This window comes from Nesoenas mayeri (assembly GCF_963082525.1).
Source record: "Nesoenas mayeri genome assembly, chromosome: 14".
Taxonomy (NCBI): domain Eukaryota; kingdom Metazoa; phylum Chordata; class Aves; order Columbiformes; family Columbidae; genus Nesoenas; species Nesoenas mayeri.
Genome location: NC_137556.1, coordinates 5072986 through 5095320, shown reverse-complemented (window position 1 = coordinate 5095320; position 22335 = coordinate 5072986). Strand labels below are relative to the sequence as shown.

The window sequence follows — 22335 nt, the reverse complement described above, 5'->3', positions numbered from 1 at the left end:
CGGGGAATCCCTGAGCTTGCATTTATTAAAATCTATTCAATGGGCCTCAGACGTTCAATTAAGGGGCTATTGTAGCATGTGCTGCAACAGTGCTAAGCTGAGAAGTACTGATTTTTTTAAGTACAGCTTTTACTTTAGGGGCAGTGGAAGCTTTCGTCTTTAACACAACAGACCTAAAAAATGGGAAGACTTTGTCAGCGGAAAAAAACACAGGTCTCTCTGGGACTTGCATGTGGCCATAAGGTTCTAGTTTACTCAATGAGCCTTTTACAGCCACAAGACCTGGAAATCTCCTGGACTTGATCCCCACTGCAAGATGTGTGGTTCAATAGGCAGCACCCCTCCTTGTGTAGGCTCAACGTGAAAACAGCCATGTGTGCTCAGCTCTTGTGCCTTCCTGGCAATTAGAAATGATGTTGAGGAGTTGCCAGCACACGCTGCCAGCTCAGGGGAGCAGGAAGGCCACTGCATGTGCACACTGGGACATCTCCATCTCCTCTCCTAGGAAAATACCAGCTTACAGAAGCAGGGCACACCTGTGACTGCTTTTGGTTTATTTATTGGAAACCACAGGTGGCTGCACTGTGCTGTTTATCTCACTGGGCTCATTGGCCTGTGCTACATTCGCTCGAGATGTCTCGGGTTTGCTTTGGCACGGGCTGTTTCCTGGTTGGAATCAGTCCCATCAGCACAGTTTCCAATCAGTGCTTGAAAGCAGATGACCACTAATATCAATAAAGCCCATGTGGTGCTTTGGAAACAAACTCTGAGCTGGTGTAACTGAATGCAGCTCCTTGGTCGCAACAAGCCATGTCATTTACTCCTGCTGAGGATACAGACCGTCTTTTCCTGCCAAAGGCTCCATTACTACCAAAGCGAAGGTTTTAAATGCATAACACACACAACCTCAGCACCACCCAGGGAGAAAGCAGAGAGCTGGGCTGACAACCCAGGAGGAAGTTCAGACTTGAAGACTTTGCCCCAAAACACACACAAAAACTTGCCATTTGTAAGAGACTGGGGAAAGGAGGTGGTTTCTGCATTACTGTAGAGTGTTGGGCTGGGACATGATGAGTCCTGCCCCTATGTGTGTAGGGGATGCAGCTCTGAGTCAGGATGCTTGACTGGGTGGTATTTGGGAACAGGTCTATCTGCTCAGGAAGAAATAAGGCAACCAGGCTCCTGGGGAGCCGAGCTGGCATGACAGCACACTGAGGAGCCGAGCTGAGGTGTTCCTGCAGCTTCAGCATCCCCCGGCACTTACCGCAGCCCTCGGCATGTGCTGAGTGTGACGCTGGAGCCCTCCCAGCCCCTCACAACCCCATGGTAGAAGCAGTGGTCCTGGAAAGCAGAGGGGAGCACAGTTGGCAATGCAGTTTCAGAATGGACATAGGCTCTTCTCCCAAGTCGCAAGTGATAGGACAAGAGGAAATGACCTCAAGTTGCGCCAGAGGAGGTTTAGATTGGATATTACAAAAAAATTCTTCCTGAAAAGGGTTGTCAGGCATTGAATAGGCTGCCCAGGGCAGTGGTGGAGCCACCATCCCTGAAGGGGTTTAAAAAGGTGTTTAGACAAGGTTCTTATGGACATGGTTTAGTGCTAGAGTTTGGTTAGGTTATGGTTGGACTCGATGATCCTAAGGATCTCTTCCAGCTGAAATGACTTTATGATTCCATATTTAGGCATCACTGAGACCCATGTGAGTGCAACCAATACTCCCATAATTGTTCTCTTTCCACTGCATTTGGTAGTTGACTGTCACAACTAAATCTCTGAGTCTGCATTGAAATTTGGCTTTTCAGCCGACATGCCTGGCCTAGGTGAGTGGATCAAATGGCTCCTTTTTGCCAGTAAAAACTAAGCTTAGAATCCCCAAGGAAGCAACACAGATGGCTGCAGCATTAAGGCTGAACCAAAGCTTTCTTCCTGTAATGGGAGCTGCCTGTCGATGGCAGCTGGCCCTGGGTCAGGCCCCAAAGGACCTGCCTTCATCCCCAGAGAGGGTGACGCCATGGACAGTGGGGAAGTCCCCATCTGGGGGCTCCTAGAAAGACAAAGGCAGCCTCTGGCAGGGACAAGGAGGCTTTGGGGCAGGAACACCAACGTATTCATCATGTCCCCTTGCTCCAGGGCAGCATCAGCAAAGATGATCTCATGGGGTTTTCATCTCTTATTTTTTGCATCGCAACCAATGCACATCTTTGTGCCACTGCAGCAGAGAGTCAGCCAAGGCCCGCGTGTGATCGTAATTCATGGGATTTTTACTGAACAGGAGCCAGCTTACACAGGCTGGTTTTCCCAAAGGCTGGGAACATCCCCAGCATGGAGTACCCAGTGGCAAAACTAAAAGCAAGAGGATGAGCAGAGGGAGGAATAAGCAATTACCCACCACCCAGAGAGAGGGGAGCGATGCCAGAGGCTGATCTGGGCTCTTGTATCAGAGCTCAGGCAAAACAGTAAGAAGTCCTACCATTGCTGAGGGATGGGCAAGCTTTGGTGCTGGAAACCCCAGGTCAGAGAATCAGACTGCAACCCCCCTTCAGCTTAAATCAGACCCACAGCCTCAAAAAAAGGCTCTAGAGAAAAAAGGTCACCAGCTTCTCCAGGCCCCCTGCCTGGTCTCCCCTTCACACCACAGAAGGGAAAGATCTCTGTGCACTCACCGTGTGGGTCAAAGAGGTGGTCTGGGTTTGTCCAGTTGGGCTGTAATGTGTCTCAGTATAGCCTGGGGCAAAGAGGTTTCTGCAGATATAGGGAGAGTAAAAGAAAAGAAAGAAAAAAAAAAAAGACAATAAAACCTTTCTTTAGACCTGGATTGTTGTTTCCCACATGCATTAGAAAATTGACTAGATGCAGCTCTTTCTGAAGTCCATGTAAATATTCTTGCTGCTGTGAACCACTGCTGTGGACTTGAGGAGATCACTGCTTGCTACCTGCAGTGCAAAACCAATTGCAATGCACAGAGAGGCAGGAGCCAGGGATTTGGGGGACACCAACCGACAGGACGCTGTATCTCTGCACTCCGCTCCAGATCATCACTTTCTGCCTGCGAGACACTTGTTAACAACTGTCCCTGGTGGCCCTGAAGCCACAGGAGCTGCTGCAGCACCGGTGCCGCAGGGTGCGCTTGCCTGGGCAGAGCACACTGCAATGGCAGAGGGCCAGAAGGTGGAAGCATAGCTGACCTTGCCACATCCATCTATCCGCTGCCCTGGCCAGAGCTGAGCACTTCTTCTTATGGAGTACACTCACTCTGAAATAGTGCAGTGAGCAATCTTCCTAAGTGCTCTTTCAAGACATTGATTAAATTAAAATAATAAAATAGAGCCTGTCCCTGAGTTTGATTAGGCATCGAGATCCAGTTCCAATAACTGCAAGTATACAATTCAATTTGTAACTAAAAACCTAAAAACAGCCCTGGAAACTCAACATTATAATCCTCCCTTAGCGGGTGCAAGTCTCTGACTGGAGTTTCCGTTACTACTGCAAAGTTATGGCCCAGTTAAGCTGGGATTAGGTTCAGCACGCCAAGACCAGCGTAGCAAGAACACAAAAGGTCATTTCAGGATACATTTGGGCACTGGAGTGAGTTCTCAGCTCAAATCCAGACCCACTCTAGTGCCCAAAACTGAGCACAATTCTAAATCAATTTGCATCTGCTTTTCAACTTCTGCCCAGAAACCAATTCACATCTTTGCCCTAGGAAAATGCTGATATCCCCATTTGAATTTGTTCATGTCATTCTCATATAGACAATATTCTCCCTGTCTTCAGCCAAGAATCAGACCAGAAGTCTACAAAAGGCACTCCTGTGCACTGAATAGTAAGCATTTTGATTTGGTTCCAGAGGAAACAGCCTTCCCTTTCTTTTTAAACATCTGCATTTGCTAAAGTGATGTAAAAAAGTACAGCATGTCAAAATCTGGGCCAAACCAAGAAGGTTACATCCTGTGTCCATCTCAGCAGCAGGAAAATGTAGGTTTGAAACAGTTGGGTTTTTTTTAAACAGTGGCCTCACTTCCAAAAATTTGGAGTAGGATCACAGAACATGCCCCGCCTATGAAACATGCTTCTGCAGCAACCCTGCGGTGCTGTCAGGCCACCAAAGCATCACGTTTGCCACGTCACGAGGATGCCACGTGTACCCTGAGCAGCGCGATGCCAGCAGGGCTGCAGGTCAGTCCTTCTGTAGCCCTGTTCAATGCATTTCAGGCACCAGATTTTTTAAACTATGGCCTGCAAGAAAGAAAAAAAGCTTTCTTCCTTTATTTGCTTGATTTCTTTAGGCTGGATGAAGAAAGCTGTATCAAAAGCAAATCCAAAGATTTTTCCATCTGTCTTAGTTTTTGATATGTGGCAGTTAGGTCTAATCTATCTCAAAAAGCCTCTGCATAAGGGACTGAGTGCTTGTGATATCTAATTAAATTAGGCCACAGCAACAGGAAACACAACCTTTTATCAGCGTTTGAAAGTGCTTCCCCCATCCGGTATCCAGAGGCTCAGACACCTGAACAAGTACCAATGGCTTTGTGTCGGCCAAAACTGTGTGTTACTGTGGTATTCACAGCATTTGATGTCGGGAATACAACAGCTTTTATCTCCACTTGCAAAGTTCACTGTAGCCCAGAAAGGCTCATTTTGTTTCTTTCTGATGTGTTAAGTCTCATCACCAGATCCTGTCAGTGATCAGAAGGCAAGATTACTGCATTTCGGCTACCTTGGGTCTGTAAACTGAAGATAAGCACAGAAGCACCATCCCACAAAAAATAACTCACTGCATCTCCCTGACCGTAGTAGCTTGCTCAGCATGAGGCTGCAAGAAACAAATGTTTAATCAACGGATTGCATTAACTTGCAGGAAATTGCCTTGAGCAACGTGCTCTGGCAGGTATCTGGTCTGTGTTAGAGACTGTCATCTCGAGAGTAGACACTAAACCAATGTGCATCTGCCCAGTGCTACTAAAGGCAGAATTAGGCACCAGTCCATGGATTTCCAGTAGCTGAGGCTTGCATAGCCTACTTGTTTCATTTCCGAACAAGCTTGCTTATGTTTTCTTCCTGCTCCTTTATTCTTGGAAAGCAATCACTATGAATAACTATTTCATCTCTCCTCCACCACCCAAGATAAAAATCCTCAGTGCTCTGACTCTTGCCCAGCCCACAGTGCTGCCACCCAGCCCCAGTGCTGCCATCCAGCCCCAGTGCTGAGCTGGGCCATGCTGAGCACCAGAACCCGGCATACCACGCTTCAGGGCACAGGATGATGCCACACAACACGCAGTGTGAGCACATCTCTTCCTACCTGCAGACTCAGGCTCTATCCCCTCCTACGGTGGATTAAGGAGCTGATATGTCTGCCTGAATTTTTAGGGGTACTTAGGCACCTGCTGAGCTCAAAGCATGTATTATCTGGCCAAGTGGTGCCATGTCACAACTTTGAAGCCTCTCTCCACCAGTTCACTCCTATTCCACATTGCAGGCTGTCTACAAAAAAACCAGTTTCTTATTTTGAGCTTGAAACAGTCGTGTTTTGAAGGCCCTCCCCTGCCTTAATGCAGAGGAGCCTGGGGGCCCTTGCAGCACCGCTGAGAAGGGCAATCACTGTGCATTGCACGGTGTGCGGTGGGGACGGCAGTGAAGAAAGAGGAAACACAACAGGACATCTTGCAACACCCTTGGGGTGCTATCCTCACTTTAGAGCCTGTGAAAGTTCATTCCCAGCCCAGCTCACTTCCTCAGCGAGCATCAAGCTTTCCACCAAATTGTAAATCTCAGAGTGTACCAGACTTATCAGTCACTCTTGTCCCTCTTCTCCACGTGTAGCAGTTGCTGTATAAACAGGGGAGATCAGTGAGACACAAGTACCCCAAAACCTTAGCAGTGGCCTTTATCTGCCATCATTTCTGTATAGCGTCACTGCCAGGCTGAAGGGCTGATGCCAGGGGAGCTCAGCCCTGCAAAGTGCTGATGGATCTGATCCACTGTTTCAAGAGGAGCACAGAGCTCACCTCCTTGCTGGAAGAGAAAAGCCGCAAACAAACAGCATGATGTGATCCTTTGTTTTCTATTACATTGTATGTCTCAGTGACTATCTCTTCAGCAGCTCAAGATGAAGCTGCAGAAGTTTGGATGCCAAATAATACCATTTAAAGGCTTCTGAGACGGTCAGGCAGCTGGCAGATTGCTAGCGTGCATCATCTTCCTAAAAGGCAGCATGGAGTCCATCATTAGAGGAGTTATCAGCATGAAGAATTGATGAAGTCAGAGGAAAAGCTGTTTTGGGGTGGGAGCACTTTCCTTTGCTAAACCTCAATCACAGCTGCAGCCACATGGGGCTGTGTGGGGCCAAGGTGAGCTACACATGAGCACTCAGGATGTTCTAGAGAAGACCTCACACCTTTCCAACAGCAAGCAGCTTTCGGCAAGATCAGTCATTCCCCAGGATCCAGCTCAGCATGCAGCTCAGGGTGGAATAGCCTGCTCTTGGCAGGGTTTCCCCAGAAAGCCTTGGGAGCCGGGTTAAATACAGGCAAGGAGGCCAAACGAAGGAAGCGTGGCTCCGTGCCATAATGTACAGATGGCTTGAGACTGTTTCTGCTGATGACCGACATGGAGCGACCTTGGTCCCACTCCAGCCTGTCAATGATATCATTGTTTGAAACAAAACCCTCCTCCCCACGCCGCTGTGCTGCTCCCCGGCGGGGCCCTGCCACACAGAGCTGACATGGCAGCCAGCATGGCTCTGTTTTGCCACATGGAGACACCGTGTTGCGGAGGTGACATACTGCCCACATGAGCCGATGGTGTTCAATGGCAGAGGCAGGCTGAGGGCGTGGGGCAAAAAATCCAGGTTTCCTGCCAAGCAGCTGCCCCTGTGGCACTTGGGGACAGGGCAAGGATGTGGCCTCCAGCTCAGCCAGCCACTGCAGAGGAGCAGAGAAGCAGCTGGGGGACACGAGCTGCACAGCACACCCAGTGCTCCCAAAAACAGCAGAAGGAAAGCTCAGGCATTTCTTGCATGACCATGTTCATTTGATGGAGTGCACTTTTCCCAGCTGCTCCAGAGGACCTCACTCCTATTTTCCTCATAAATGGGAGCAGTTTTCTCCTGCCTGTGAAACATCAGTTGTTAGCACAAGCCTCAGAGGGGCTCAAAGCCACCCACCCCAGAGGACCACCATGGACACGCCTGGCTCCACCAGCCAGAGATCACCCGTGGGCACTGGGAGGGCCCTGGCAACACACTAGTGCTCTTGCTAATTGGAGCAAGAAAGTCTTCTCTTTTTTATAATTCAGCCCCATTAGCAACTTTGTTTGGGTTCATTTTACAAAGAGGCTAGTCTGCATGGGCAGCTGCCAATTTAAAAACACCCATGAGTATCTGGGAGACAGACTGTTTTTTATTTCCTCCCAAAAAACAAAAGCCAAATGGTCCCTGAAGCTCTTGTGAGAAACATCAACTCTGAATTTTTAGTCATGGGACCAAGAAAAGTGAAGCCTGCAGTCTCTTACATCTCTTTCCTTCTCCCTTTCCTCAAATCACAGTGAATCTGTCTGGCCAGGCTGCCAGGATCTGGGGGTGGAGGGAGTTGATTCTCCCAAGAAAGCTTAGACATCAGATTTCCATCTACAACTTGTGGTCCCACTCCATTGCCTCTTAACAGGATCCAAGCAGGGTAAGAAGGGGAACTTGACCCCTTACCTCCCAGTCACTTCAATGTTCCCTAAAGTCAGAATTGAGCATTAAAACCTGAGGTGACGCTGGCTTGGACACCACCAACACATGACCCATGACAACATGAGCAGGCAGGCCTGCTTTCCTTATCTACCACTAGTGGGAAATCACAGATTTCACATCTCCGGAGTCCTCTGACCAAAACCTGGCACTCCACGAAAATCAACAAAATCCAAAGCTTTTCTTCTTGGTGAGTTTCATCCAAATGAAGCCTGGAGCTCTTAAGCTCCCTTCCTCAAGAGCCTTTGCTGATATATCTGAGAACATGTTTATTGTGTGAACAGCAGCAGTTTGGAAGGAAAAAGTAGTTTCCGAGCTATTGAGGTAGAACTAAACTAGCTATTAGTAATGCCTGGGAAAATATTACAGGCTAAAGACTCTCCATCCCCTTTTACCACCCACATTATCTGTGACATTCATTGTATAAATCAGGTTACAGGACCAGAGCAAAATTTGTCACATAGTCCCTTGGCTTACCAATGGAAACCATAAAAGTTGCCTGGAGAGGAAAAAGGAAATAAAACAAATGGGAAACTGCCTGATAATGAGTCAGGGAGCAAAAGATTTAAAGGACTCCACTTCCTCATCTCTTCCTGCCGTAAACAGAGAAATCACTGAATATCCCAAGAGAATCAGGAGGCTGAAAAGTAGCTATGGCTTTCCAGGTCCCAACCCTGTTTTCCTGATGACTTTAAGATCCAGTAGAGCAGCATACACTCAAATTCCCTCCTTTACATACCCCTTACCCCCTCCCTATGCAGGAAGCCCATCAGACATTGATGATGTATAGCCCATCAGTGGAAAAATTTCATATATCCTTCCTGCTCGGAGGTGAGCAGCAATTTCTCCTCTTTCTCACTTGGTAGAAATGAGTAAAAGCAGGAAATGGTAAAATACAAGTGACATATAGATCTCTTATCGCAGCACTGAGAGCATTGAACAGGGTGAGTGCTTGTCTACACAGGTGGGGCGAGAAGAGATTGGAAATGATACTGCTCCCTGTTAGATACAGTTGGCTGAAAACAGCTCTCTGTATTGCTCCCAAGGTCAAACAGGATAAGCTTTAAACTTTCTTTGCTGTGTCCTCAGCCAGTTGCTGCACATCTCCACCTGGGCTCTGCCACCCAGTGCCCCAAGCTATTGCTGCTACTGTGGGCAGGCAGCAGCTAAAATACGCTGCTAAAACACACATCTGTGCCTCACACTGCCCACAAGACACACTCACAGGCAGGGACATCCCCTGGAGAAGGTGACTTCTCCTGGAGAATCCTCCACTGCCCCTTGCAGCCAAGTGAGCCTTCCCAAGTCTGGTCTCCCTATGAAGAGACACAAGAGGAAGAGGATAAGAGGGATTTAAGTCGTGTTGATAGTTTTCGTGAACTCAGGTGAGAAGTCAAATTCCATGCAGGTTTCTGCTGTGCAAATATGAGCTCTCCCTATTGCTATGAAGAAAAGGCTTGCACCAAGCAGCAATGCCACACACATTCAGGGCATCTCAGCATCCCCTCCCTGCTTAGCTCAAAGCCGCTTTTTATTAACAAATGCAGATGCCTTTTAAAAGTCACTTTTCATCCAAAGTTTGCAACTCACATTCTTCCGTTCCTAAACCACAGCCAAATTTAAAGCTGCTTTACAGGCAATCCTCCATATATTTGTTGTTTGTGCAGCTTTGAGCTTTCCAACCCTGCAGCTGCAAGACATGGGTTTGAGTCATTTAAAACAAGTGTCATTCAGGGGATATAATTTTATAGTTATTCAGGAATGTTAAATAGCGCTGTGAACTCTGTTTGGAACTACAGTATGGTTCCACATTCTGATCAGACTCCTAAACAGGAAATAATGCAATATTATGTTTACAGCTAATGCAATAGTTGTATTTGTAGATATATGAAGCCCAAACTCAGATGTGTGCTGAGCTTATTACAAAATACAGTTGTGCACAGTTCTGAAGAAAGAGATGCAATAATTTCTGTGTTTCACCTCTGTGGATGAACACAATGTCCTTTTCTTATGGAATATGACATCACAGGTTTGGTGTGAACATTTCTTCTGCATATTGAAAATGGCACATTTCTTTCAAAGCTGGTGCATCCCTACCAAAGCTGTAGGGATTACGACCATTTACCCCCCACCCCTCTTTCGAAGTAAGCTCATATTCTCATCAGCTTTGTCTCTCCATGAGGAGAGTGGCAAATGTGTAATGAGGCTGCCCAGTCCACCAAGAACACCACGCACAACAGTTCCACTAGCTCAGCATATCTCCTTTCTGGCTTTGGAGGCCATTGGGTAAATGATATCCCAACCAGACCTGAATTATGCCAATCATTCCAGGCTTTCTTGGAGTGGTGGGACTCTGGGATGTGGATACAAGAGTAAAACAGGAGCCATGTGGATACATTGCCAGCCCCATGCTGAGGTCAGGGACAGGGTAGGAGCAGAGCTCCAACCTTGGCAGCAAAGCTGGTTTCCAGAGGCTCCTCTAAACTGGATCAATTAAATGGCCCAGAACTCTGGGGTTCATTTTAATTTAAAAAGCCCTAAGTACCTTCCTTAAAGTTGCAGTTCTGTAATACGCACTTTCACATGAACCCGAAACCAGGAGCGGCCAGGTTTCCCACAGCTTTGAAGGGATGCTTCCCACTTGGGGGATTTCATCTTCTCTCCCACTGCCTGGGCGCCCAACAAACCCTTCAGATAAGAAGTCTCTGATGCTGAAACTACTCAGTACCCCAAACCTCAGCTGGGACCTCAGGCTGTCCTGCGAGAGAAGCAATTGCAGTGGTGAGCTCCTAGGCACTGGGGAGCAACCTCAGGCTGGTGACCTGAGGAGCCAGGCTGGACTCTGCCTTGCTGCACACTTGGTCAATGAGAAGTGGTTTGCCTCTGCTTAGAAGTGCTCTAGGGATGCTAACAATTACAGCATCCACAGGGCTCACAAGGACTTCATGTGTTTGTTTGCTTCATCGTTTCTCTTTTAATTTGAGCTTCTCTAAACTACTTCAGCACCTTCACAAGCCTCTGAAAAGTGGTGGCTCTCCAGAGCCTCTCATCTAATCAGGTTCAGACTTGTATTTTGGGATCATGCCATCACCTTTCTTGAACAAGGACTTGAGGCCTGGCAAGACTCCCAGGTGAAGCATGGCTATCTATGAATCATTTGTATTTTCCACAGAAATAAAAATAAGAAACTCCAAATCACTTGCTGTATTTCATCAGTCCTAGTAAAGTGATTCATCCTGCAGTGGAAGTGTGTGTGCACACTTAAGCCTGTGTGTACACGTCTCAATGAATGAAAATACATTTCAGGAAATAAACACAATAGAAACCTTCTATTATTGCAATTCTGTTTACTAACACCAGCAACGAGTTTGTCTGCACTAGAAATATCTCCCACGAGGCACCTGGAGGTTACATCATGCTGGAAGCACAAATGGATTAATTCACCAAGGATCTGTGCTCTTGCCAGCTTCTACTGTGCCAGAAATAAATCCACTTTTGCATAACAATTGCAGAACATGCAAGACCCAACAGTCTTTCCACCAGGAAGCCCCCCAGCAGCTCCAGCAGGTCTGCTCTTCCAAGTTCAGTTCAGAGATGGGCAATACTGACCGCTCGTGTCAGCAATAGCTACTTTTCCCACATTAGTCAGGACACAGCCATGCTTATGTTGCCTGGTCTCCTCTACCACTTATCTATTTTCTCAGCGGAGAGGTGCCAAAACACACAGAATTTATAGCTGTTTCTGTTTAGCTCTACACAGGTGCCCAACTGCCTGGAAAACGTGTCCAGCTTTTGCAGCTCTGAAACCCCCAGTAGCTTATGCGGTCTATTACAGGACACACACACCTTTCATCAGATTTCAGTCTTTACTGCAAACAGTGCCAAGAAAAATCTGGTTTTCCTCCAAAATGCGCTGAATATCATTAAGGTTTATGCACTGTCATCAGAGTTAATACAATCTTCTGACACCTCACTCTTTCAGGAGGAAAGCTGAGCCCCCAAGCTCTGTGGTTGGGATGTCCAATGAATAATATTTAAAATATAACCACGGTCATAATTCCAAGGTTTTTATTCCTACTGGTTCTAGTAGATAAACATTTGCTTGTGTTTGCATAGACAAATCTTCATACTCACTTAAAACTAAATAGAATACCAACAGTGCAAGTGGACTGCTTAGCAAAGACAAACTTCTTGGCAGCTAAATTGCCAGCTGTTGTTCCACAACTGGAAACTAATGGGCAGAGAACATCTGGAACAAACCTCCAGACAAGAATCCTTCTACCTACCTTAATCTCCCGCAGCTTCAGCTGAATTCAATACACATCATGCCCTATGATATCCCACAGCATTTCTGCATTATGCCTGAGTGGAGGCTGCATTTCAGTTAATGCAAAAGCATTTTCTCAGTCTACTTTAGCATGAATGGCACTAACAGAATTTAAACTGTCAGATCATTTCTCCTAGGAAACAGAGAAGGTCCTCTTCAGATCACAGCAAATGAAGTCCTCTTTGGGGTTTCACCGATTTTAAAGCATTGAGACATTTGGTACATAGTGCATTTCATATCAGCAACATTTTCTACTTAATGTAGTAAGAATTATGATGCAAAAATAAGTTTATAAAGGAAGGGCCAGGTCACTGTCTGCTTTTTGCTGACAAAGCTCTGTTACAGTCAGCTCTGCTTGGCTGATTAACATCAGTGGGGACTCAGACCTGGAATAACCTGGATATCCAGAAAAGGACTTCCTCATCCTGTCTTTCTCAAAACCCTGTTGAAGTCAGTGGAGGTTTTCCTGTTGACTTCACTGTAATCCTTACTCATTATTTTAGTGAGACCACAAGTCAGAATGCAAGGCAGAAGCACACTTACTCATTTTTCTCCAGTTCCAAGGTGAGCTCCTGGCCTTCTGCCTTTAGCTTAACTTCAGCTCGGAATGGATGCTGCGTGCCAAAGAGAAACAGCGCCTGTTACTCACATATAATCATAATTATGAACACATCCAGAAACATAAATGGTTCCCCTGGAAATTACAGCTGACCTTAAACCACTTCTCACCTCCCTTCACAGGGGAAAGCTTTAACCTTCAGACCCGGGGTGCTGGGGAGGGAAGGGACGGGCTGTGGCGGCTCCCAGCACGGGCACACGGATGGGATGCCATACTCCAGCTGGTGACCCTGGTGACTCAGGGGGGAAGGATGAGCTCGGACGTGGCAGCAAGTACTGGTGCTGGGGTGCTTAGAGATCTGGCTGGGTGGGAGGGGTGCACTGCACTCCTTCCCCTGTACACCGTGCTCAGGAGCACATCATGGGACACCCCAACTTGCCCCAGAGTCAAATATATCAGCTAGTTAACCAAAGACTCCTTTGTTTTCTCAGCAGAAAATGGCATATTTAGCAGCCTCATTCAGGACAAAAGGAATCACGCCTCTGAAAGAGATTTTCACAGAATTCCCTCACTCTCAGAAAATGCTGGTAGGATGCATGCAGCAGGGTTCCCTAGATGTCTTCAGGCTCTAGCCATTGTTCAGACTGTATTTCACAGCTGCTCTTGGATGAGCCCCAGGCTGTCAAGGGACTGGAAACCATGACAGCAACTTTCTAGTGTGTTCAAGCACATGATCACAGCACGGGTCTGCAATCTGCCTGCAGCTCCGAATGAGGACACAAGACAGCTGGCTCCCCAAGACTTACTGGTGTTCCCAGAAAGGACCCTCATTTCTTAGTGCAATGGCAAATGCACACACTAAAACTAACATTAAAAATAACAATAATAATTCAAGAGACCAGAAGTATAGAATATAGGCCCAACATAAAGGGCCTCTGGAAGTCTCCAGTTTTACTTCCCTCAAAGCAGGACCACTAGCTAAGGTCAGCTGGAGATTTCTCAGTCCAAGTGTTTTCGCATAAAGAAAATGGACAAATAAACTCCCTAGAAGACAAATAACCTGCGCGATAAGAACAGACTTCTCTATTCAGCTGGAAGAAGAAAAATAATAAAAACCTGATGAGATGATCAACCCATACTATTTCCTAATTCATTATTGGAAGGGATTTTGCAGAACAGATCAACTGAAAGCAAAATAAAGCAAGGCTGACTGAACAGGATGTTCTGTTGACAGATTCATCATCCCAAAGAAATGCTCGGGTGCTACTTCATCAATTCCAAGCTCAGTTACAAATTTCTCCTTTCATCAGCTCCCTGCTCATAGTCTGAATTTTGCTCATCTTTCCTTTGGTTTCTGGGATATCACATCAGGCCCACACAGATGATGAAAAATAAGTTAATACATTTAGTATACGCAACAAGGGCTAATTCCCAGGAGCTGAGTTTACTGAATCACAGGTGCTCAGTACATCCAAGGGTAGGTCTGTTGTTTTGCTAACTAGCATGGAAGCAATGGAGGTTACCTGGGGGAGCCTGAGAGTCCCCATCATCATAAAACTCTCTTTGCAAAGGTTGTGCAAACATCATTATTACTAATAACACTTTCCCTTCTCCTTCAATAGTCTCACTACTTAAAAGTCCATCAATTGTTGTGTAACTGAAATATCCCAGCTGTACATAAGCTTTACTAATGTTGGTTTTAGAGCCAACAGGAATTTGTCTGAAACAAACCAAGTACTACCCCTGAGACCCAGTAACTTTGTATAAGTGGAAATGTTGTCCAGATGTATTTGTATCACTATCAAAAACAGACAGAATCAAAACTACCAGGCACCTTTGCGACAACATTTTTCAGAGAATTAAGATCATGAGGGAGTCATTGTAACTTTTTTTTTTATATAGGACATAACAAAAAGTTTTAGAATGTCTCATCATATGGAGAGTACATAAACCCCAAAACAACACCACTTGGTGAGATGCCACGATTTTTCTTTAGTATAATGCTGTGGCTTCCCTATTTCTGGTTCACAACGTAAATAACACCAGCTGGATTTTCCTCTTTCATCCGATTTTGCAACTGATAACTTCTTGATTGTGGCAATGCAAAGGCTGGGAAGTTGAACTGCGGTTTGTGGTTGATGTTGAAGTCTGGCAGCCCTGCAGTTCTCAGAAGGGCTGCAGATAACAGGCACACCATCTCTCCACGTAAGATAAGTGGGGATGCAATCTGTATCAATACATATCATGCCTTAGACACAGTTAGACACATCTGAGCTGCTGGTTGGCCTTTCTCTGCGAAACACAGCTGAGATTTTTCTCCTCCTAAAGCAGATACCTATGCTAGGCTGCACCCTAAATACAACTGACTACTACAAATATAGATCAGGTAGACTTGATCTAGGCTTTAAGGCATGGCAGAGGACAAACCATCACAAAGTCTTGCTTGGGGTGAACGCAAGCAGCTGGAAACGGCCTCACACTCACTACCCGAGCTCACCCAGCCCTGCTTGGGATTTGGAGGAGCCGCCGCAGCCCCCAGTGCTGTAGATGGGCTTTCTGGCTCATCCCTGCGGTTCGTCAGTGAGCTCAGCTTGCAACAAAACACACATCGCATGGTCCTATGCTAACCGCGACATCGGTCCTCCCCTGGAAACGAGACAGAGGCTTGAAAATAAAATATAAATAAAGCGCCGGGCGCGACCTACCTTGTGGCTGCTGGGGGTGCCCAGGGCTGCCCAGCGCGGCACCACCACCCCGGGCTGCGGCTCCGCGCCGGCGGCGACCCCTCCGGCTGGGGAGACAAAAGAGGAGCCGCTCAGGACCCCCACCCCATCCGCACCCCCACGCGTTAAAGAACACGAAGCCGGGGCGGGAGGGGAGAGCTCTGGGCTGGCCGGAGGGGCAGCAGAAGGATCCCCCCACCAAACCACCCCCTGCCCTCCCTTCCACCCTCCCCGCGGGTTCGTGCAGCCAGAGGCACTTTAGCAGGGTTGGGGTGCCCGTTGCAGCCTCCCCACACTCACGGGGCGGCGCCCACAGCAGCAGCGAGAGGGCGATGCCGCAGAGCAGCCCCCGGCCCCGCATGGCTCCGGGCAGGACACGCCGCTGCGCCGCCGCCTCGCCTATAAAACCGCCGGCGCGGCTTTCTCCTCCCCCTGCCTGGGGGTGGGGGTGTCTCCTCCTCTTCTTCCTCCACCCCACCCCGGGCAGCACCTGGAGGATGCACCCCGGCTGCAATCGCGGCTCTGTCCTCCAGGGCTGAGCTGTCCCGCCCGCCGGTACCCGGGGCAGGGGGAAGCTTGAGCACTTCCCCCTGGGGCTCCCCTGCAAACCCGCCCCACCACATCCCAGCTCTTTTACCAGCAGGGAAATCCATTGTCCCTCTAAAGCTAGCAGAGAACGCTGGTGGAGGGCAGCAGCCAAACAGTTGTCAAGAGGCTTCTGTAGGAGCTGTGCTATGACTTTGTTTATTTGTTTGTTTGTTTGTTCTATTTATGTGTAATTTTATCAAATCATTCCTGGCTGAACCCATGTTTCCAGAGCCATTCTAAATCCCTCTGCTCCTGGGAGGTGTATTGCCCCTGGACAGCTGAAGGGATACAGGGTGAAATTTGTTGTGCAAAAAGAAGCAAAAAGATGTTCACTGCCTCTCTTCCCTTAAGACACATGGATGGGCTGGGGTTGGAGAAGGGCTTGGGAGAATCCACTGCTCATATTCCCTGTGCTGCCCTTCATGGATATCCACTCTCTCCCATGAGGCTCCCAAAAGAGCATCCCTGTCTTCTCCTGCATCCTTCAGGGCTGAGCCAGCAGCTGCAGTCCCTACATCACCTCTTTGCTGGTCCTCCGCCCTTCACGGGGATGAGCACCCAGGGGCTCACCAGACCCAGTGGGGTCACAGTCACACCGAGAGGAGACTCCAAGTTAGTGGGGTCATGCTGAGGTTTCCAGCTGCAAACATCTGAGCTCCATGGTGCTGTAGATGCTCCTTGCGCACATTGAGCCCATGAAAAGCACCTGACTTCCCTTGTGTCACTGTATTTCTGCTGTGGTTCTTGGCCAGCTCAGCTACAGCCATGCTAGCAAAGCCGCAAGGGTGGACTGATGGCAAGGAAAGGCATCACCTCTTAGTCATACTCGTCAGACAGTCATCGTCTGACACCCTTTCCATTCATCTCTTCCTTGAAGTGCCTCTGTAAGTGAACCAGTAGGAAATCAACTTAAGAAATGGGGAGAATTTGCACCTGGCTATGTTTCAGAGTGTATCAGTAAATCAGGCCGATAAGAAATTAATATTCTGTTTAGAATAAAGGTTTGCTAGATAATAGTAATTTTGTCTCTTGTCCAGAGGTTTATTTATGCTATTGAAACCACTGAGGTCTCCTTTGCTGAAGGTCTTTGCTGGTTCCTGTGCTGTACCCAAAAGAAACGTGACTGTTTCCATTTGTAGATGCCCATTTGGTTTCTGACTTTCATATGTGTCCACTCCACACCCCAGCACTTCACATGATGAACAGTTGTGATCTTGCGAAGGCCAGTTCATTCCTGATGTCATCCTGGCAGAAGAAAGCTAGGACACCTTGGGGACACCTGGAGGGAACCATGAGGGTGAGTGGGCTATAAATGATATTTTGGCTGACCCACAGACAGGTCACAAATTTTCATCACACCACTAAATCAAGTTATTTCCCAGAGCAAAAATCCAGGGACCATATGTCAGCTGTTTGCTAATCATATGGAGTATCCTGAAGGGAAATATTGAATTTTTGTGAACTTTCCCATTTATTTATAGCTGCCTGTAATATAGATGAAAACAACAGCACTATTGTTTGTGCTTTTACTATAAATAAGGAGAAATGCAAGCCAAATTTAGACACAAATCTAGCTATTCTGCTTTCATCTCTGCATAAAATTTCTGTCTATCCAAAGGAAAGAAAAGTACTTTGGTGAGGAACGTGTATATTTGAATGGAAAGACTGTGACAAATCTTCCCAGTACAACAAATCTTCACAGGGACTGCTCCATATAGCTCTCTATAAGAAGATTATATATATATATATAAAGGCATACAATTATATAAAAGGAGCCTTGTTTAAAGACTGTTAAAATACTTAGGCCAATAACTATCTGATTGTGATTTTTGTCAGCATTCCTCCCTAATAAAAATGAACTACAGACAATATTTGCATTTGTTATACAGCGATATTTTTATATTTGGATCTTGGTAATATGAGAATTGGTATCTTAATTTGTAATCACCAGAAACTCCCTCTATAAAAATATAACCACAGATTGTGCAGTTATATATAGTTTAATCTATCTATAGATATATGATATATCACTTACATTGCTGGGACATCCTTGCATGGAAAGATTCGGGATATTCCAGCCCTATTAACCATGCTCAGAGGCTGTAACGCTACCTGCCTCTGGCACAGGATGAGTCAGATCCTGCCTGTGCCCATCTCTTCAAAAAGCTCTTATCGAAGCAAATAGGACATTCATCTGATTCAAAGAGCAGGGTCAGGCTTTGGGTTATCTAGAAATTACACAGACTCAGACCCATTTCCTCCAGGATTGCAATTGCCTCGTTAAAGGTATCAGTTGGGAATTTGGAAGTCTGAGCTCTGTTCCCTTATCTATTGCATCCCCCATGATCAAGGGATGGACATATTAACTGCAGCCTCCATGCAGCACCCAGAGCAAGTGTTGGTCCTTCGCTAGGTTTGAAAATTAGGTGTTTCAGCTCTCCGAGGTCAAAGCTGCTGAGAATACTTTTGCAGTGGGGTTTCTGCACTTACTGGACAGTTTGCAAGGTGTTCCAACACTGCTCTTGTCAGCTGGGGAGCAAAATATGATGATTCTCTCATTATATTCACGGTAAATTAGGAGTTAGCCACCTAGAAGGAAAGAGATAGACATAGAGAGGAGAACACCTGCTGAAGAAACAGACATGCAGAGAATGACTCGAATGCCTATCAGACTAAAGGCTCAGTAATATTTCATTGGAACTCTCTCTTCAGAAATGGGAAAGGTTGTTGAATGAACTGTTCTGAAAAGACTCCTGCTGACACTAGAGAAAATGTTACCAAGAATCAAAGAAGTAGAAGGTAGAAGACTTTTTGTCCTGCCTGACCTCTGCATTTCAGACATATGCACTGATTAAAGAAATTTTATGTCTTCGGCTGACTTCAGTGGAATGTGAAATCTCCCATTTTTCAGAACATTTTTTCTCCTTCAGATCACTTGAAATGATCAAAGGAGGAAGGCTGTGAATCCACTAAGGAACTGGAGATTTAACAGTGGACTTCATTGTTCTGAGTCTTAACAGCTTTGGCTGACCCAGAATCTTCTGTTTAGCTTTGGTTTTCCACCACCCATGTAGGACAGCGGTAACACTTGGAAGAGCCTTGGAGCAGCTGTCCTGCCAAAGAGGGAGCAGTGCTGTAAGATGATCAGGTACCAGGCAAGGGCTTGTCCCGATGTGCTGTTAGTAAAATAATATCAAAGCACTCTCTCTGCTTTTATTAAGGGGTGGGTCGCTGCTGCTACTTCTGCTTCATTCCTACAAGCAAGTGAGCTTAATGGTAGAGGGTTGTCTATGCAGACACGTTTCATCTTTTTAACTATATTTGTATATGTAAAGCACTGTAGCCCTTGCCACACCGCCTGCAGATTTCTCTAATGCAATGCTCTAATGTTAATTCTCATAAGAGAAGGGCAACAAGTGTAAAGGCACAAGGGTTTTTAGTAACATCCGATCAATAAAACTGTACAGTAACTTTGGAGAAGCAGTTCATCTCTGCAAACAGATAGCCAGAGGCAGCGATGCAGCACTGCTGAATGTCTTTAGACCTTTACAGCAGCAGGAGGAAAACGAATTTTGGAAAAGTCGCGTCCGATTTGTTTTTCAAGCTGAGAAGCATGCAAGGTGACTTCTAGTTCAGATTAAGGTAAACGGCAGAGAAAAAGGAAAAAAAAAACATTAGAAGAGAGTAAAATATGTTTCTCATGTCTCAAGGACCCTCTGGCCCATCACGGAGCAGGAGAGCACACGGTCACCATGGGACTGGCCCTCCCTGTGACCAGCTTCACACATTGCAAGGGGAGAAAGAACAGCACAGATACTTGGCACTTCAGGAGGCTGCATGTAGGAGAGAAGTTCAAAGGTGGGCTGAAAACTACCTAAAAATGGGATCTAAAAACCTCTTCGATCACAAGAGAATTCCCCCACACGAGGCTGCCAGAGCATGCTAAGGAATGACTCAGAGGAAGCCAGGTTTGGATGGGTTGTTCATGTGATTTTCACTTCTGCTGTGGACAAGACACAATGGTCTTCAAGGGAGCTCAGCTGGGGGCTGAGTCCAACGCCACAGCCTTGCAGGCACAGATCCCGTCTGATAGATTCAGGACTTCAGGTCTCGCTGGGAAGGGAAGGAGAGATCAGCCCTACATTTTGTTTCACATCGATGTATCCAGGATGTGTTAAACCTCAGTCTTCTCTCTTCTTCTGGCCTTTGTGGTATTAAACATAGCAGATTTCCACTTGAGGGTATAACACGGTGTTTTCCTAAACAAACAGTGAAGTTCTCATTAGCGGACAGATGCTGTGCAGCAAATGTTGGATCCCTCAGTCCACTGAAGCTCACTCAGAACCATCAGCACCAGGTTCACAACAAGCACCAGGTACAAGTGATCAGCTTGGAGGCACCTTCCTTCAAACAGTGCTGACACCCCCAGACAGGAGCAAGTAAACTTGTATTATCCATAGCAAGCAACCATTCTAGATCCTGGTGCACTGCAATATGTTTTATATTGTACCATAGTGTATAAAAAGAAAATAGGATAAGAGGGAAGTTAGACCTAGAGAATAATCCCACAAACAGCTGTTTTATACCCTTAAATGTACTTGTGTAGGAATTAGTGCATTTGTCCGCATGCATTCCTGGAAGCCAGATCAGCTTTCAGTGAGACGACAATTTAGAAACAAACAGGCATTTTCTACTATTTATAAGACTTTAATCTTAATGACTCATCTGCATTGCAGATGCAGGGGGGGCAGGAGGCTGCTTACAACATGGTTGCAATGTGTAGGGTAGCCAGGATTTTTCATGCTTTTGTGTTCTTTAACTACAAAATGCAGTAGTTCTCAAATGAGCGGTGTTATTTTGGGCACTTGGAAAATGGAGTTATGACCCCACAGAAGCAGAAAAGCATGAAAATGTTGATACAAAACTAAAAACTTAAAATGCAAAGAAGCCAGAAGATATCTACTCTACACTGACTTAGGACTAACTTCTGAGGCATATGGAAATTTCATTTGTACCTGTCTTCATCAGTAATGCAGACCCTATGGATAAAGGGGGACGAAGCCTCAGGTTTGACAGGACACTCAGGTCCAACAGATCCAGTGTGATAACCCATAAAATACAGGATGTTCTGTATGAGATGGTCAAACTCCCTCTGAATCGCTCCTTAGCACTCTCTGGCAGCCCAGCATGGATGAGCTTCTCTGACCATGGCTTTCAATTCTTCCCATATTTCTCTGGTAGATGGATTTACATAATTATAAATAATTATAAATACATAATTATAAATACATAATTATAAATAAATTATAAATTATCAATACTAGTATCACTGCAGGCACAGTATGTCTGTGGGTTCCACACATTACTATTTATCTGTTCCCACTCCGTTCATTGTCCATGGCTTAAAATGAAGCACCAGGTGTACATTGTTCAGGTGAGTTTATTCAAATGGAACAACAGTAAAATAATAGGATTTCTGGAAGAAAGTGACATTCTATTCCACAAAACAAGGGAGGAAAAAAATATTAACATAAATTACAAATTTTGGCCAAAAGATTTTGTATTTCATGACTGAGTTCAGCACAGATACCGTCTCTGCTAAAAGCCTTTGATATTCTTCAGAGAATTTGGTATTCTCTGTAGAATTCTGTACAGTAATAACTACGTTCAGGAATCAAGTCACAGCCCACTAGAGTAGGTCGCAGGGCCAGATTCCATCCATTTTCCTCTGTCTCTATGTGCTACCATAACTCACCACAGCTTCTGGACAATCCCATTTTTATTAAAGGAACCGGTTGCAGACCAAGGTATTACTGAAACTGATGTACATTTTCAGTGTGTTACATAGCAGTTGTACCACAAATACAAACTACAGTCAAAAATTAAACAAAATACATTTAAAACTGTCTCACCAAAGGAAAAAAATAAAGCATTGTAGAATAATTCTTGACTTCACTCTCCAGGCTTTCTAGTTTTTTACTGCAGCAAGAATTACAGTACAGTCATAAACCAGAATTACTTCACTTGTTAAAGTTCCTAAAGTAATACCTACAAAATTATGGCAAAATGCTTATTTTGGCATTAAAAGGATGTGTTTAAACACAGCTCTCCTCAGGAAAACACATTATCACAGAGCTGAATTCCTATGTAAGTGCTTTCTTGAGCCAGAGCCCAAACAATTCCCTGATGGAGCAGGTGAAACTCCAGGGGCTTTTCTCCTCCCCAGATCTGTGTGTGACCTCTCAAAATACAAACAGGTCACCAGACTCTTCAAAATGACCTGTACAGCTCACTCAAGCTACATGGGTTTTCCACTGAACACGCTGGTTGAAAAGGCAGCGTTGAGGAAAACACTTATTTCCCATTCTACGATACTTCTCTGGATTAAATTGGTTTTAAAAA

At 46.0% G+C, this 22335-nt stretch overlaps 1 protein-coding gene across 1 annotated transcript in view; it reads right to left on the bottom strand.

Annotated features, from left to right (window-relative positions):
* ADAM19 (ADAM metallopeptidase domain 19) overlaps positions 1 to 15706 on the bottom strand; it is a gene marked incomplete at both ends in the record, with an annotated part of 31889 nt that extends 16183 nt beyond the window's left edge. Inside the window, 5 exons of the mRNA XM_080353117.1 lie at positions 1265 to 1341; positions 2665 to 2743; positions 12607 to 12677; positions 15328 to 15413; positions 15646 to 15706. Of these exons, the coding sequence (XP_080209243.1) occupies positions 1265 to 1341; positions 2665 to 2743; positions 12607 to 12677; positions 15328 to 15413; positions 15646 to 15706 (374 nt within the window). The remainder of the gene's footprint in view (positions 1 to 1264; positions 1342 to 2664; positions 2744 to 12606; positions 12678 to 15327; positions 15414 to 15645) is intronic.
* Between the last annotated feature and the right edge of the window lie 6629 nt (positions 15707 to 22335).